General features: G+C 43.3%; 1 protein-coding gene across 1 annotated transcript in view; it reads right to left on the bottom strand.

Annotated features, from left to right (window-relative positions):
* Positions 1-559: 559 nt before the first annotated feature.
* TTK (TTK protein kinase) overlaps positions 560-15638 on the bottom strand; it is an 89025-nt gene continuing 73946 nt past the window's right edge. The window contains exons 20-22 of the mRNA XM_077811626.1: positions 8639-8729; positions 8253-8356; positions 560-1345 (exon numbers count right to left, since the gene is read on the bottom strand). Of these exons, the coding sequence (XP_077667752.1) occupies positions 1259-1345; positions 8253-8356; positions 8639-8729 (282 nt within the window). The 3' untranslated portion in view covers positions 560-1258. The remainder of the gene's footprint in view (positions 1346-8252; positions 8357-8638; positions 8730-15638) is intronic.

The following is a 15638-nucleotide window of genomic DNA, read 5'->3' as shown; positions in this document are numbered from 1 at the left end:
GACACTAAAAGAGGTCATGATGAATCACGTACAGTGTATTAACAAAAACGCTTGTGCAAGAAGTTAAACTTCTAGTTTGCCAACTAGCTTTTAAAGGCACAATTTTGAGGATGGCAAAACAACCTTCAAAAAGATTTACCTTTAAAGCAAAAGGTAAATGACCACTTGCTAATCTGATTTCTCTTGCTAATTTATTTAAGCATACCTAAAATTCAATAAGCATTTAAAATTGAAACACGCTTCTAAATTACTGTTTTGAACAGTACTTATTAAAATCAGTGTAACAGAATAAAAGTATAAAAAAATCTTGGCATAAGCATCCTCTTTGTACACCATATTTCAGCTTCTTGTAATAGGTCTACCACCTTTAAAGCATCTTCTGTGAAGTTCAGAACAGTACTTTAACTGAAGAGGTTTTTAAAACTAGTATTAAATTTTAGCTATTTTCTGAACACCACAAAAACTAGTTAAGTATTTTTCTAAGAATATTTTGCGCCTTGAAAAAAAAGAAGTAGAAAACTGAATTTACAAGGAACAATTTTTATACAGTGTAAGCCACTTTATTTACATTGTTCTTCAAAGTTTTATTAATACTTCCAGTGTGCCATTTATCAATCAATGACAACTGAAAATCTCAAAGCCAGGATGTTAGATTTACATTTATCAACAAACAATGCTGTGTTTTAGCACTTTAACATTAACAATATTACAGAAGTGTTTGTTTTCCAAAAGTCTAAGACAATCCACTGGACATAATGAAAGTCAATGATATTGACTATGTTTGACGGTAAGGAACGAAACTGTAGAATATACTTTTCAAGTGGTACTTGCAAGGACTCTGTCAGAGACTTTAGATCCACAGTTTGGGTTTTATAGAAAATCCCCCCTCCCCATCTTTTTTTAAAAAGTTTCCTCAAAATGTTGTTTTTTATTTAGACATACACACACAAGTATTTGCAATCCAAATTCTATAGCCTTGTGCCAGTACCTGGACCATAAAACGTGACTGTCTAGCTCATTCACTATTTAACCAGAGTGACATTCAAATGGTAAACAGACAGCAGAGGGTAAAGAGTACATTAGATTTTTTAAATTCTGTATTAATAATCTATGGCATTATTTGCAACAGAGATCATGACATTTACTTTAAATATAGGATCTTTATGCTGTCAGCGTCCTTTTTGTAAAAGAGCAGATCAATATATATTTTTATCAAAAATATTTTACACATTTCTAATAAATCATGCATTACTGCACATCATTTCTTTGTCCGTGTTTGATTGCCAGGTTTTGTAAATGCAGATACATCAAGACTTTCACCACTGTTGCACTGTTCGTATAAAGTCTGAAATTTAAAAAGATAAAGGGGTAGAAATAGTCATTCCAAGAATTACTTATTCAAATGTCTGTTTGTAACAAATGATGCTATAGTGTACAAAATTGTTTCAATAGACAGTAATGAGTACCATCTAAACCAAGCACTAAAATTTCAGATGTATGCAAATATGAGGAAATTAATAGGAAGACAGGGTAAAGAAGTATTAGCATTAAATGCAGTTTAGTGTCCAGATGGTGAAAACATACAAAGCAAGACCACTAAGAAAATAAATATGAACATTTTGAGCAATGCAGGCAGAGGAGGGACTGAAAATCACGCAGATCTAAATTACACCAATACCAGTATGGAAGGATGAAGGTATTTGCACCCAGTTCTCCCCCTCTTCTATGCGAGCAGGTAGAGTTCCATAGAGGAACTGGAGAAAAATTATTTGGTTGAGACAACTTGGGTAGGTGTCCATATTGACATCGCCACATTACAGGGCAAAATTAGGGCAGTAAGAGAAATTTGTTTTTGTCAAATGGCTGCCATCCATATGGACAAATAGGTCCAACTACTAGAGATCATATTCAGGCAAGGAAGACCTAACAGAGTTATTACACAGCTGCCACAGAAGTGCATGCGGGATAGAATAAAACTGTTACTTGCACAGAGTTACTGGTTCTTTGAGATATGTTGTCCACAGTTTATTTTTATACTTTCCACCTACACCGTTGGTGCGTGTGTGCCCAGTATACTCAAGCTGAAGGCTTTTACCTGGTGGGCTGTACCCATTAAGGCAACACATCCTCACAAACCTCTAACCGATGGCATTAAGGGCAGCGCTGCCCTAATTACCTTTTATTTCCTTTGCCATATGGAATCCTGATGTTAATAGACTCCAAGTAATGAAGACAGAAAGCACGTCATGGAACATTCATACAAACACCACATCTTAACCACAATTATAATATAGATAAGTAACTTTCAGTGATTATCCATCTATATATTCCACTTCTGGTGACTCCCAAGCACTAGCCCTTGCTGAAGGCGTGTACCAGGAATCTAGTGAACATAGAACTGTCCTGCCAAGTTTGTGTCATCTCTGGATGCCCTTACTATGGCCTAATGTTGTGTCAACATGTAGCTGGAAAAGTGTCCTGTTACACAGGTCCATAATTGGTAGACTTCTGAGAGAGGCTACAGAAATAGACTGAGTCCTTGTGGAATGTCCAGTTACTCTTGAAGGTGGGTGTTTGTTAGGAGTTGGCTGATTGGATCTCCTCTTGCACTGGACTCTATTAGCAATTCTTTGTGATGAAACAGCCTCATCTTTAACTCCCTCTGCTTATGTCATGAAAAGTCTGAGACTTCCTAATATGCTCAGTCCTTTCTCAATAAAAACAAATTGCTCCATATACATCTAAGAAATGCAATTTTTCTTCACCTCTGAGGTGTATTATTTGGTTCAAATGAAACTCAAAACTGCTTTAGATAAGAACTTGAGGTTTGGTTTCAGGATATCTAGTCATTAGGGAAAATCATGGATGGTGGGTCTGCCATTAGAGCCTGTAATTCTCTCATTCTTCTGGTCGATGTTACTACCACCAAAGAAGGATGTTTTGATAGAGAGGTGAAGTATGGAGCAAGGAGCTGAAAGGGTAAAACCAGAGGATATAGTAGAATCAAAATCTAAAGTTCTCAGAAGGCACGTATTCCTTTGCTAAAGTGAAGACTTACCAGGCATTTTAGAAACCTTGCTACCTTTGGGTGAGAAAAAGTAGAAAATCCCTATATGGTGAGCAAAAAGCTGTCTCAAAGTGCTCAGAGACAGGTGTGAGTTCTTGAGATGTAGAAGACAATCTAGGACTGAGATGTTAGACTGATGGAGACAAATAATGTTAATGGCACCTTGTCATAAATATAAAGGGAAGGGTAAACACCTTTAAAATCCATCCTGGCCAGAGGAAAAGCCCTTTCATCTGTAAAGGGTTAAGAAGCTAAGATAACCTCGCTGGCACCTGACCAAAATGACCAATGAGGAGATAAGATACTTTCAAAGCTGGAGGGGAGGAGAAACAAAGGCTCTGTGTCTGTCTGTGTGATGCTTTTGCTGGGGACAGCACAGGAATGGAATCTGAGAACTTAGTAAGTAATCTAGCTAGATATGTGTTAGATTCTGTTTTCTTTAAATGGCTGAGAAAATAGCTGTGCTGAATGGAATGTAGATTCCGGTTTTTGTGTCTTTGTAACTTAAAGTTTTGCTTAGGGGGATTCTCTAGGTTTTGAATCTGATTACCCTGTAGGGCATTTACCATTCTGATTTTACAGAGGTGATTCTTTTTACGTTTTCTTCTATTAAAATTCTTCTTTTAAGAATCTGATTGGTTTTTTTTCACTGTTCTTAAGAGCCAAAGGGTTTGGGTCTGTGTTCACCTATGCAAATAGGTGAGGATTTTTATCAAACCTTCTCCAGGAAAGGGGGTGTGGATTTTGGGAGGATTTTGAGGGGAAAGAAGTTTCCAAATGGGCTCTTTCCCAGTTATATATCTGTTAGACGTTTGATGGTGGCAGCGATAAAGTCCAAGGGCAAAAGGTAAAATAGTTTGTACCTTGGGGAAGTTTTAACCTAAGCTGGTAAAAGTAAGCTTAGGAGGTTTTCATGCAGGTCCCCACATCTGTACCCTAGAGTTCAGAGTGGGGAAGGAACCTTGACACACCTATATTAAGAACCTCTTCCATTTAGAGAGTTAAGTGGATCCTGTGTAGTCTCTGATAAATTCAGCCATTCAGCATCCTTGCTGTCAGATGGAGTCTCATTGGATCTGGATACAGGATCTGTCCTTAATTCAGATATTACATCCAAGAACAGAGTTATTTGGTGGCTGACCTATACCTTTGGAGATTTGCATACTAAACTGCCTTGACCAAGTGGGGGAATATCACAATTAAATGTGGCTGCATTCTACTTGATTTTCCTTCGAATTCTTGGTATCATGGCAATTGGGAGATACATATAATAGTATCCAAGGGCCATGGGATTAGAATTGGATCTTGGGCCATTCCCCCGGAGCAGAATCAATGACATCTCCTGCTTTCCCTAGTGGAACAGATCTATAGTGGGAAAACTCCATCTTGAGAAAATGGAGTGAATCACCTTTTATCTGAATTCCCTGCTGAGGTTCTCCATTAGTCAATTGTGAATCCCTGAAAACAGAATGGCTGTTAAGGTAACATCATGAGGAATGCAGAAATTCCAACGTTATACTGCTTCCCAACACAGTAGGGAGAATCTGGCTCATCTCTGTTTGTTTCGGTAAAATAGAACAGTTGTGCTGGTCATTACTTGAACAGAGAGGCCTTTGATCTTTGCCAGAAAGACTTCACAAATTTGATGGATAGCTCTCCACTCCAGTATGTTTATGTGAAGTGATGTTTCTTGAGGTGACCAAATGCCCTGAGTTCGCACATTGTCTATATGGTCTACTCATTCTAGGGAAGATGCACGCATCACACGGATCTTAGAGGGAAAGGGACTCCTTTGCAGGCTCTCTGTGGATCTATCTACTATTTCAGAGATAGTAAAACTATCAGTGGAACATGCCCCCAAAATTCCTGGCAAGTTACCTGCACCCACACACTGCAAAGGAAAGTGAAAACTCCCCAAGTTCACTGCCAATCTGACCTGGTGGAAGATTCCTTCTAAACCCCATGTATGGAGATCAGTTAGACCCTGATCATGTGAGCAAGACCAAGTCAGCTAAAACACAAGACAAAGAGCTCAGTGCCACCTCAGAGCTCTGGTCTTCCACATCCAATGTCCCATGTCCACCTGTGGTCATCCCTGATACTTCAGGAAAAGGAAATGAAAAACACACTCCTGCAGGAGAGTGAGTTTGTGTGTGTATGGGGGTGGGAGGGTGAGAAAACCTGGATTTGTGCTGGAAACGGCCCACCTTGATTATCATGAACATTGTAGGGAGAGTGGTCACTTTGGATGGGCTATTACCAACAGGAGAGTGAGTTTGTGTGTGGGGAGGAGGAGGGTGAGAAAACCTGGATTTGTGCTGGAAATGGCCCAACTTGATGATCATATACATTTTAAAGAGAGTGGTCACTTTGGATGGGCTATTACCAGCAGGAGAGTGAGTTTGTGTGTGGGGGGGGGGCGGAGGATGAGAAAACCTGGATTTGTGCTGGAAATGGCCCAACTTGACTATCACTTTAGATAAGCTATTACCAGCAGGACAGTGGGGTGGGAGGAGGTATTGTTTCATGGTCTCTGTGTGTACATAATGTCTTCTGCAGTTTCCACGGTATGCATCCGATGAAGTGAGCTGTAGCTCACGAAAGCTCATGCTCAAATAAACTGGTTAGTCTCTAAGGTGCCACAAGTACTCCTTTTCTTTTTACTCCTGAATACATGAGGGAGGGGAGAAATCCCTCTGACACACTTGCAGGTGGCCAGCTGAAACCCTGAAGCATAGGCTTTTAGGAAACATAAGAGGTAAACCAGAAGTGAGCCCAACAGCTGTTGAGATGCTGGAGGTGCCCGGGGCCTCACAGGTGCTCTCTCTGGATGAGCTCGGCACCGAGGGCAAAGACTTCGCTGGGGAACTCCTCTTTCTCTGAGTGTCCCATTTTGGGGAAGTCGTGGCTCACTTTCTTGAAGCTTTGGAAGGCTGAGCATCGACATTGTTAGATCTTTTATTGCTCTGTGATTCTGATGTTTTCTCCTGAGGAGGCTAGTGAGACTTTTCCATCAAAATAATTTTAAGGCAGAGATCCCTCGCCTTTAAATTGCTACAGTGAGCACATTTCTGGGGGATATGAATTTCCCCCAGGCAACGGACACGAGATGCGCAGCTGTCAGAGACCGGTATCGCCTTGTGGGAAGAGTCGCATCTCTTAAAACCGGGTGAGCCTGGCATTACATCCGTTAATTTTTCCCAATTGGGAAGGAAAATGAAAAAAGATATATATAGAAATTAGTTAAAGGAAACTTTATTTCTACCACTAAGTTAAGGAACCAAAACCAAAAGGAAATTAAAAAAAAACAACAACAACAAAAAAAAACTGGCTAAGTAAAATCTAATTAAATCTAAGAGCTATAACACTAAAACCAGGATGTAAACTATTTTCTTTTCTAAAGATTCTTGAAGAGGCAGCACTGCCACTGGGCTCTGTCTGCAGCTGAGGACATTGAGAAGGAACTGAATAGGTTGGGTCATGCGTGCGCTACACAAGGCGCCAAAGGCCAGCTACTGTGCACACGCACCCCAAATGAGCACTGCTACCTAAAATCTCCAATCTCTGGTGCAGGGACGCACCGACACCTAAAGTGGAGCACCCACAGGGACACTACTGGGAGAAGAAACATCTTTTTGTAACAAGTTACACCCTTGGCACTCAATGAGTCGAGGTTGATGTTGGTATTGAGGTTGATGGCAACGAAGGGATCTGTAACGTATGATAGGATATTGCCGAAGACTCTAGCGGGGCCATAGGCATAGTTGTAATCTGCACTGATGTTATTGGTACCAGAGAGTTCAGTGAATGAAAATTTGTGAGAAGCACATCACATTTCTACCATCTTCCCAGTAGGAGGATGGATAGGCTATATCAGCTCTCTGGGGCTGCCTTGGTGGACAACAGGGAGCTCGGTCTCATGAACATTTCTGTTCAGTGGATATTGTAAAGGTTTGCCATATGTGAGAGACAAGTAACCCTCACCCACCTTTTACAGGGTTTTTGCGGAATGGGGCGTTGCAGTACAGCTGGCTAGTTTGGATCCACTTCCAGCCCACCTTCTCAGGCTGACTCTTTAACTGAAATGGGGTGGGGTTGAGAAAAGGATTAGGCTCCCTCGGCCCATAGGGCACTGGAAAAAGTCCCTCAAGACAAGGGAAGAGGGAGATGGCCTGCTGGGAAATAGAAAATTTCTTGGGTACATTTTATTTTTTTGGTGGGAAGATGAGAAGATTCTTTGTGGAAAAACAGAAGAGTGGGAAGGCCAGGGTTCCTGATTGAAGTGATTCCCTATTGGGAGGGAAGGAGGTTCCTCTGGCCAACCTCCCAGAGACAGACTGTATTCCCTACCTCTACTTTTGTCTTGTAAGCCCCAGACTGGATCAAAGCCCTCCTGGAGACCCTCTCAGATATCTGTGGGGAGGTGGGAGCAGTCAGCCATCTCACTGGGGTGGAGTGCTAATAAAGCATAGAACAGTTGCCCAGTTAAAAGGCACTCCCAACCCCGTTGAAGACTGGCCATGGAGTGGGGCAGATTGTCAGAATGGATCCACTGTCTAATACTGCAGGGAGAGGCAAAGGAGGTACATTTTAAGCTGCTCTTCCCTATCTTTTTGTAGAATGTCATCTGGGGCTCTTCTGAGGCCTGGAAGAAAGGTGACACCTTGGCAGAGGGGTACTAGCTGCTTCCAGAGATAGAGAGGAATAACTGGGGAAGCATGCCTCAATACCAAAAACAGCAGAAATAAAACCCTGCATCTGGACTGGCTGCCTGATGGACACATGAAGATTTGCTCATTCATCCATATTGATTACAGGAAAGTGCTGCAGTGTTAGGGTCAGGGCAGAACAACAAGACATAGGCTCTGAGTGAGAGAGAGAAAAAACCAAAAACGTAGTCAGCACAGGAAAACTAGGGAGAAACGTTTATTGCGCAAGACAAGGAGACGAAAAAAGATCATGTTACCACAACCAGTCTAACTCCCACTCCACTCGAGGATCATTAGAAATGGTAATTTACTAACCTGCAAGTTTCATGACAGTATTGAACGTCTCCTCTATATCGGGGGATAAAGTTTTGAAATACTTACTTCTATTAGCTTTGTGATGCACACACTTATTTTAACTAAACCGATTATATTTTAATGAAATGTGAACATTGTATTGGTATAAAAACTGTACTCACTCTAGCAGCTCTAGAAATAGAGTTAGGAGAGTTCAGACCAATAAGTTGGCCAAGGATGCGCTTCATTTCTTCTGTTGTTCCTTTTGTATTCAGGCCACCTACGGCTATTCAAATATAGTTATGTTGAAACCCGCATTCTAAGTGTAATTTACAAAACGTATACAATCAGTCTTTTATTTTGAATATAAAAGAATTTCAGAATTAAGATACTGGAGCCCTTGCCAACACATACACAAGTGTACCAGAAACACTTATGCATAACTCCAATAACTGGAGAATGCACACAAAAAAAGGCATTCTTCTTTAAAATCAAAATAAATGTAGAGAAATCTAGGAAATGTTCACTAATTTATTGTGATATAACTATTATAAAATGTAAAAATTACCTGTCTGTGGATAGGTTTGAATGTGCACATATGGATGAGTCAACAATTCAGAAATTGATATTCTTTGTTTAGGGTTCCTTATTAAACAGTGCTACAAAAACAAAAAGATTGAAAAAGTGGATTGAGGGGGTGAATAGTTGAAGCTTTGTTTCCTGAAGTTAAATACATATGCTCAATTTCCTGAATCATTACAGTTATGCTGGTATCCATGTACAAATCTGTAACTTATAAAACTTGTTTTGGTAGGATAATATCAAATTAGCTGTATCTGTTGAACTGGAAAGAAGCTGCAACACACATATGGATCCCCATCTCTTAAAACCAAGATGCCTAGAAATCCCCTCTTCACAGAAGAGAAACTGAAATACTCCTGTAATATCACTCCTTTGTAGGCATGAGGAGTAAGAGGACCTCTTGTTGTAAATGCCAAAGTAGTCTGACATAGTTTAGTTAGGAATAGAACTGGGAAAAATATTTTGAGCAATTTTTTTTTTTTTGGGGGGGGGGGGGGGAAATGCAGATTCTGACCAACTAAACATTTCACAAATTTGTGTAGAAAAGAATTCTACTTGAAATGACGGTTTCAAAATTTCCTTCAATTTTATTAAAAAATAACAGAAAGTCAAAACAAAACATTTAGTTCAACCAGAAATATTTTTCCTAACTGTCAGAAATCCCAGCTACACAAAAAAATCAATTCAAGATCTAGATCGGAGTCGTAACTTTTCATGTCACGGGGTTAACAAACATATACCTCCACACCCCATATTATCAATGCTTAATCCTAAACTACATCAGCTAATAATCATAATAGACTTTCATGGGTGGCAATTACCTTGGCACTAGTGAACCAGGATACAGCTATCCTCTAGTTGTGTTTTAAATGAACACACAACTTACCTGAGAGGTTACAACTTACAGAAGAGATACAGTAACAATGGAGCCTTTGACTTGGTTCTGTTTGGACAGATCACTTTGGAATACACCTTTTTTACTTTTAAATTCAGAACTGGAGGTTTTTTTAAAACCTATCATGAATAGGAATTCTAATTACGCAGTTACATTAATTTTTATTAACATGAATGTAATAGCTGCAGATTTAATCACATTTGTGCAGAAATTAGATGCCAAGAAATTTCATTAACAGACTTAAGATTGCCCAGTAGGCTCCCAAAACGTGGAGAGTGACTAAATTTAAATCTCTGAAAACCAGAAAATACTGTATGCACTACCCCCGCAATGCAACCTAAATTCTGTCCCCTGGAATTCGCAAAAATCGCAGAGAACGGTTCAATAAAGCGGTGTACCATAATAGGTAGACATGAGAAATTTCTAACACACCACCGTGTGTTGTGCTCTACAGCCTTGAATTCCAGCATTTATCTGGATGTGCTCCAACTGCCTTCACTATGTTAGGTGTAGCTATATTGAACGGTGGAGAAATTAGTTGGAGCTGCTTGGCAGAGCTGTTATTCATAGAATCATAGAATATCAGGGTTGGAAGGGACCTCAGGAGGTCATCTAGTCCAACCCCCTGCTCAAAGCAGGACCGATCCCCAAATAAATCATCCTGGCCAGGGCTTTGTCAAGCCTGACCTTAAAAACTTCTAGGGAAGGAGATTCCACCACCTCCCTAGGTAACGCATTCTAGTGTTTTACCACCCTCCTAGTGAAAAAGTTTTTCCTAATATCCAACCTAAATCTCCCCCACTGCAACTTGAGGCCATTACACCTCGTTCTGTCATCTGCTACCACTGAGAACAGTCTAGAGCCATCCTCTTTGGAACCCCCTTTCAGGTAGTTGAAAGCAGCTATCAAATCCCCCCTCATTCTTCTCTTCTGCAGGCTAAACAATCCCAGCTCCCTCAGCCTCTCCTCATAAGTCATGTGTTCTAGACCCCTAATCATTTTTGTTGCCCTTCGCTGGACTCTCTCCAATTTATCCACATCCTTCTTGTAGTGTGGGGCCCAAAACTGGACACAGTACTCCAGATGAGGCCTCACCAATGTCGAATAGAGGGGAACGATCACTTCCCTCGATCTGCTGGCAATGCCCCTACTTATACATCCCAAAATGCCATTGGCCTGCTTGGCTACAAGGGCATACTGTTGACTCATATCCAACTTCTCGTTCACTGTAACCCCTAGGTCCTTTTCTGCAGAACTGCTGCCGAGCCATTCGGTCCCTAGTCTGTAGCAGTGCATTGGATTCTTCCGTCCTAAGTGCAGGACTCTGCACTTGTCCTTGTTGAACCTCATCAGATTTTGAACCTCATCAGATTTCTTTTGGCCCCGTGCTCTAATCTGTCTATGTCCCTCTGTATCCTATCCCTACCCTCCAGCGTATCTACCACTCCTCCCAGTTTAGTGTCATCTGCAAACTTGCTGAGGGTGCAATCCACACCATCCTCCAGATCATTTATGAAGATATTGAACAAAACCGGCCCCAGGACCGACCCCTGGGGCACTCCACTTGATACCGGCTGCCAACTAGACATGGAGCCATTGATCACTACCCGTTGAGCCCGACAATCTAGCCAGCTTTCTATTCACCTTATAGTCCATTCATCCAGCCCATACTTCTTTAACTTGCTGGCAAGAATATGGTGGGAGATAGTGTCAAAAGCTTTGCTAAAGTCAAGGAACAACACAATGTGCAATGTGGTAAGAGGCACCTGTGTGTTTTTAAAGGTTCAAGTATGCCTCATTTTAATGCCGAGTTTTGTAAACTGTCCACAGAGGAGCACAATGGTGTCTTCTTGCCATGGGGAATCCCAGCACTCAGGTGGCATATATGACAGTAGCCTCCAAGGAGTGAGGGATAAAAGTGAAAACAAGGTCTCAGAAGGAATTCTCAGGACAAGTGTGGAGGCATGGTAACATTTAGCAAACCTGGGATGGTTTGGGTGTAGGCCAAGTATAGTTAGCTCCTGTTTGCTATGCCTGACCTAACCTTGAGCATTGCTTTTCCAAGGAGAAAGTTAGATTTTTGTCCTACAGTGCTCAGGTGCTTTGTTCCCAAAGTGTTTTGTAACATCTGTAAGGATTGAATGATAGTATGGGGTATTGGCATAATGGGGCATCATTCAGAGGATAAAGTTAACGTTGGGTTGGGTGGCTAGTGTGTACGTTACTTATATTTCCTGGTTTTCAGAAGTTTAAATTTAGACAGACACTGTCCATATTCTGGAAGGCACTAGGCACCACTGGACATCCTTAACTTTATGTTAATGAAATTTCAGCGCATTCAGTTTCCTTCATTGAAAATAAATAAATAAATACTCAGCTCCCCGATTTACCACAGCCCAGCTCTCCCCTTTCACTGCCTTTGGCTCGTAGGCAATGATTATCCCAGCCAAAGAATGACCGCATGTCAGTCCCTTCACTGCTTCTGTATCGTCTCCTCTCCATTCTCTCTGCCTGTGCAACACAGCCTGGCTCTCCCTCTCCAACCATCTTCCCACAGAGAGGCAGGAGTCAGCATGGGACACACAAGATGAGGAGCTGGAGAGAGGCTGCAGGAACAAGCGTGAGATCAGTGGGGCAGACACAGGGGGAGGGGCACGAGAAGAAGCATGGTCCAGTGCATAGGACCTGGGACTCCTGGGTTCCATTCCCTACACTACGATAGACTTCCTATGTGACCATAAGCAAGTCTAAGTCTGTATACTTTAATTTCCCATCTGTGGAAATGGGGATAATGATACGTGAGAACATAAGAATGGCCATACTTGGTCAGACCAAAAGTCCATCTAGCCCGGTATCCTGTCTTCCGACAGTGGCCAATGCCAAGTGCCCCAGACGGAATGAACAGAACAGGTAATCATCAAGTGATCCATCCCTTAGCCCATTCCCAGCTTCTGGCAAACAGAGGCTAGGGATACCATCTCTGCCCATCCTGGCTAATAGCCATTGATGGACCTATCCTCCATGAATTTATCTAGTGTTTTTTTAAACCCCGTTATAGTCTTGGCCTTGACAACATCCTCTGGCAAGGAGTTCCACAGGTTGACTGTGCGTTGTGTGGGGAAAAAGAACAGTTACCCACCTTTCATAACTGTTGTTCTTAGAGATGTGTTGCTTATGTCCATTCCAAGTAGGTGTGCACGTGCCGTGTGCAGTTGTCGCAAGGTTTTTTCCTAGCAGTACCCATTGGGTCGGCTGTGGAGCCCCCTGGAGTTGCGCCTTCATGGTGGTGCATATAGGTCCCTGCTGACCCGCCACCTCCTCAGTTCCTTTTTGCTGGGAAACTCTGACAGAGGGGAAGGCAGGTGGGTCTTGGAATGGACTGAGCAACACATCTCAAAGAACATTTACGAAACGTAGGTAACTTTTCTTCACCTGCTTGCTCATATCAATTCCAAATAGATGACTCCCAAGCCTTGCTAAGAGGTGGGGTCAGAGTTCATGGAATTGCTGGCTGAAGCACTGCTCTGCCAAATGCTGCATTGTCCCTGGCATGCTGGGTAATGGCATAATGAGAGGTGAACGTGTAGACAGATGACCACATTGCCACCCTGCAGATCTCCTGGATTGGGACCTGGGCCAGGAATGTCGCCGAGGAGGCCTACGCTCTTGTAGAATGTGCCGTTAGTGCAGGGGCAGGTATCTTTGCCAAATCGTAACATGCCCGAATACAGGACATGATCCACAATTAAATTCTTTGAGAAGACACTGGGAGGCCCTTCATCCTGTCTGCTACTTTGAACAACCGACTCGACTTACGAAACGTGTGCTCAATATAAAAGGCCAATGCTTGCTGCACGTCCAAGGAGTGGAGTCTTTGCTCCCGACTGTTAGCATGTGGCTTAGGGTAAAAGACTGGGAGAAAAACGTCCTGACTGGCATGAAGTTGAGAGATGACCTTTGGGGGAAAGGCTGGGTGAGGCCTAAGCTGCACCTTGTCCTTATAAAAAATGGTGTAAGGAGGGTCAGAGGTTAACACCTTAAGTTCGGACGCTTCCCTCTGATGTTATTGTGACCAGGAATGCCATTTTCCATGACAGGTAGAGTAGAGAGCAAGTCGCTAAGGGCTCAAGGGGGGCCCCCTTAGTCTTGAAAGAACTATATTAAGGCCTCAAGTCAGGATCGGCTGGCCTAACCTGCGGGTATATTCTGTGAAGACCTTTAAGAAACCGGCTGACCATCGGGTTGGAGAAGACTGAACATTTAACTACACCCAGGTGGAATGCTGAAATAGTGACTAGGTGAACCGTTATCGATGAGACCGACAGGTCCTGCTTCTTTAAGTGCAGCAGATACCTCTCATTTTCGACTATCAGTGCCTGTGTCGGAGGACTGTGACCTTGCGAGCACCAGATTGAGAATCTCTTCCACTTGGCCATGGAAAACCTCCCTAACAGGCTCAGAGCACATTAGTTCTACTGGGTTTAGCCAGGAAGTTTCCCAGCTGTAAGGTGGAGAGACTCTAGGCTGGGATGCTGGAGACAGCCATGGTCTTGAGTGCTCAGGTCCAGAAGGAAAGGCAATGTGATTGGGTTGTGCACTGATAGCACCAGGAGCATCGTATACCAGTGCTGGCGAGGCCAGGTTGCCGCTATCAGTATGACTGCGGCTCGCTCCCTATGGGTTAGGGTGAATTGAGTAGGCTATGCAGAAGTCCCACAGCTTGAGGGCTTCCTGACATAGGGGAGAGGAACGAGCTCTTCCCTGCTTGTTTTATATAAAACATTGTGGTCGTGTTGTCCATCATCAGCACCGCGCATTTCCCTTGCAAGTGGGCCTGGAAGATTTGGCATGTCAGGTGGACTGGTCTCAGCTCCTTGATGTTGATGTGAAGTGGGCGCTCATCTTATGACCGAAAACCTGGGGTCCTGAATTTTCCCAGATGAGCTCCCCACCCCAAAGCTGTCACATCTGTAACCAGGGACAGCAAGGGCTGTGTTTTGGAGAAGGGGACCCCTGTGCATACCGCCTGTGGGTCGAGCCACCACTGGAGAGACCTGAGAACTGGCAGTGGGAGTGTAACCACCTTGTCCAGACTGTCGTGCCCAGGCCTGGAGAGGTCTGAGCCTCAGTCTCACGTGCTGTACCACATATGTACGAGTTGCCATATGTGCAAGGAGCTTCGAACAATTCCTTGCTGTGGTGGTGGGGTATTGCTTGAAGCCTTGCAGCCTTGCATTGTCTGAAAACGAGACTCTGGCAGGAAGGCTCTGGCCTGACCAAAGACCAATAAACGGTATTCTCTGAGTGGGGAAAGAGTTGATTTGTGTATATTTCAGAAGGAGACCCAGCCTGTCGAAGGTGGATCTCATCAGGTTGATGTGTTGCTCCACTTGCGCCCTGGAGTGGCCCCTGACCAACCAGTCGTTGAGGTAATGGAAGACCTGCACCTGCCTTCTTCTCAGGAAGGTGGCTACGACTGCCATGCACTTGGTAAAAACTCAAGGGCCTGCTAACAGACGGAAGGGGAGGACCATAAACTGGTAATAGTTGTGGTTCACTACGAACCTGAGAAAATGTCTGTGAGCTGGAATTATCGATATGTGGAAGTACACGTCCTTGACGTACCAGTGTACTGGATCCAGAGATGGGATGATGGCAGTCAAAGAGACCATGTGGAACCTCAACTTCTTCATAAATCTATTGAGGCCTTGCAGGTCAAGGATGGGTCTTTGGCTTTGGGGATTAGGAAATATCGGGAGTAGAATCCCCCCTGAGGAATCTCCTCTACTGCTCCCGCAGCAAGAAGCGTCTGAACCTCCTGCAAGAGGAATTGCTCGTGAGAAGGGTCCCTGAAGAGGGACGGGGAAGAGGTGGTGGGAGAGAGGGCAGGAGCAGAATTGGAGAGAATATCTCACTTCTACAGTGTGAAGGACCCAGCGATCTGAGGTTATCTGGGACCATACGTGGTAGAAATGGGGGATGATTCTGAAAACAGGGCGAAGGATCCAGTGTGTGGTCAGATGTGTTGCCTCCAGGTGCCCCTTCAAAAGGCTTGGTTAGAACCTGATCACTCCCTCGCCAAGCCCTGGCC

The sequence above is a fragment of the Eretmochelys imbricata genome, chromosome 3 (assembly GCF_965152235.1).
Source record: "Eretmochelys imbricata isolate rEreImb1 chromosome 3, rEreImb1.hap1, whole genome shotgun sequence".
In the NCBI taxonomy this organism is placed as follows: Eukaryota; Metazoa; Chordata; order Testudines; family Cheloniidae; genus Eretmochelys; species Eretmochelys imbricata.
Note: the sequence above shows the minus strand (reverse complement) of the source record. Positions and strands in the feature narration are given on the sequence as shown.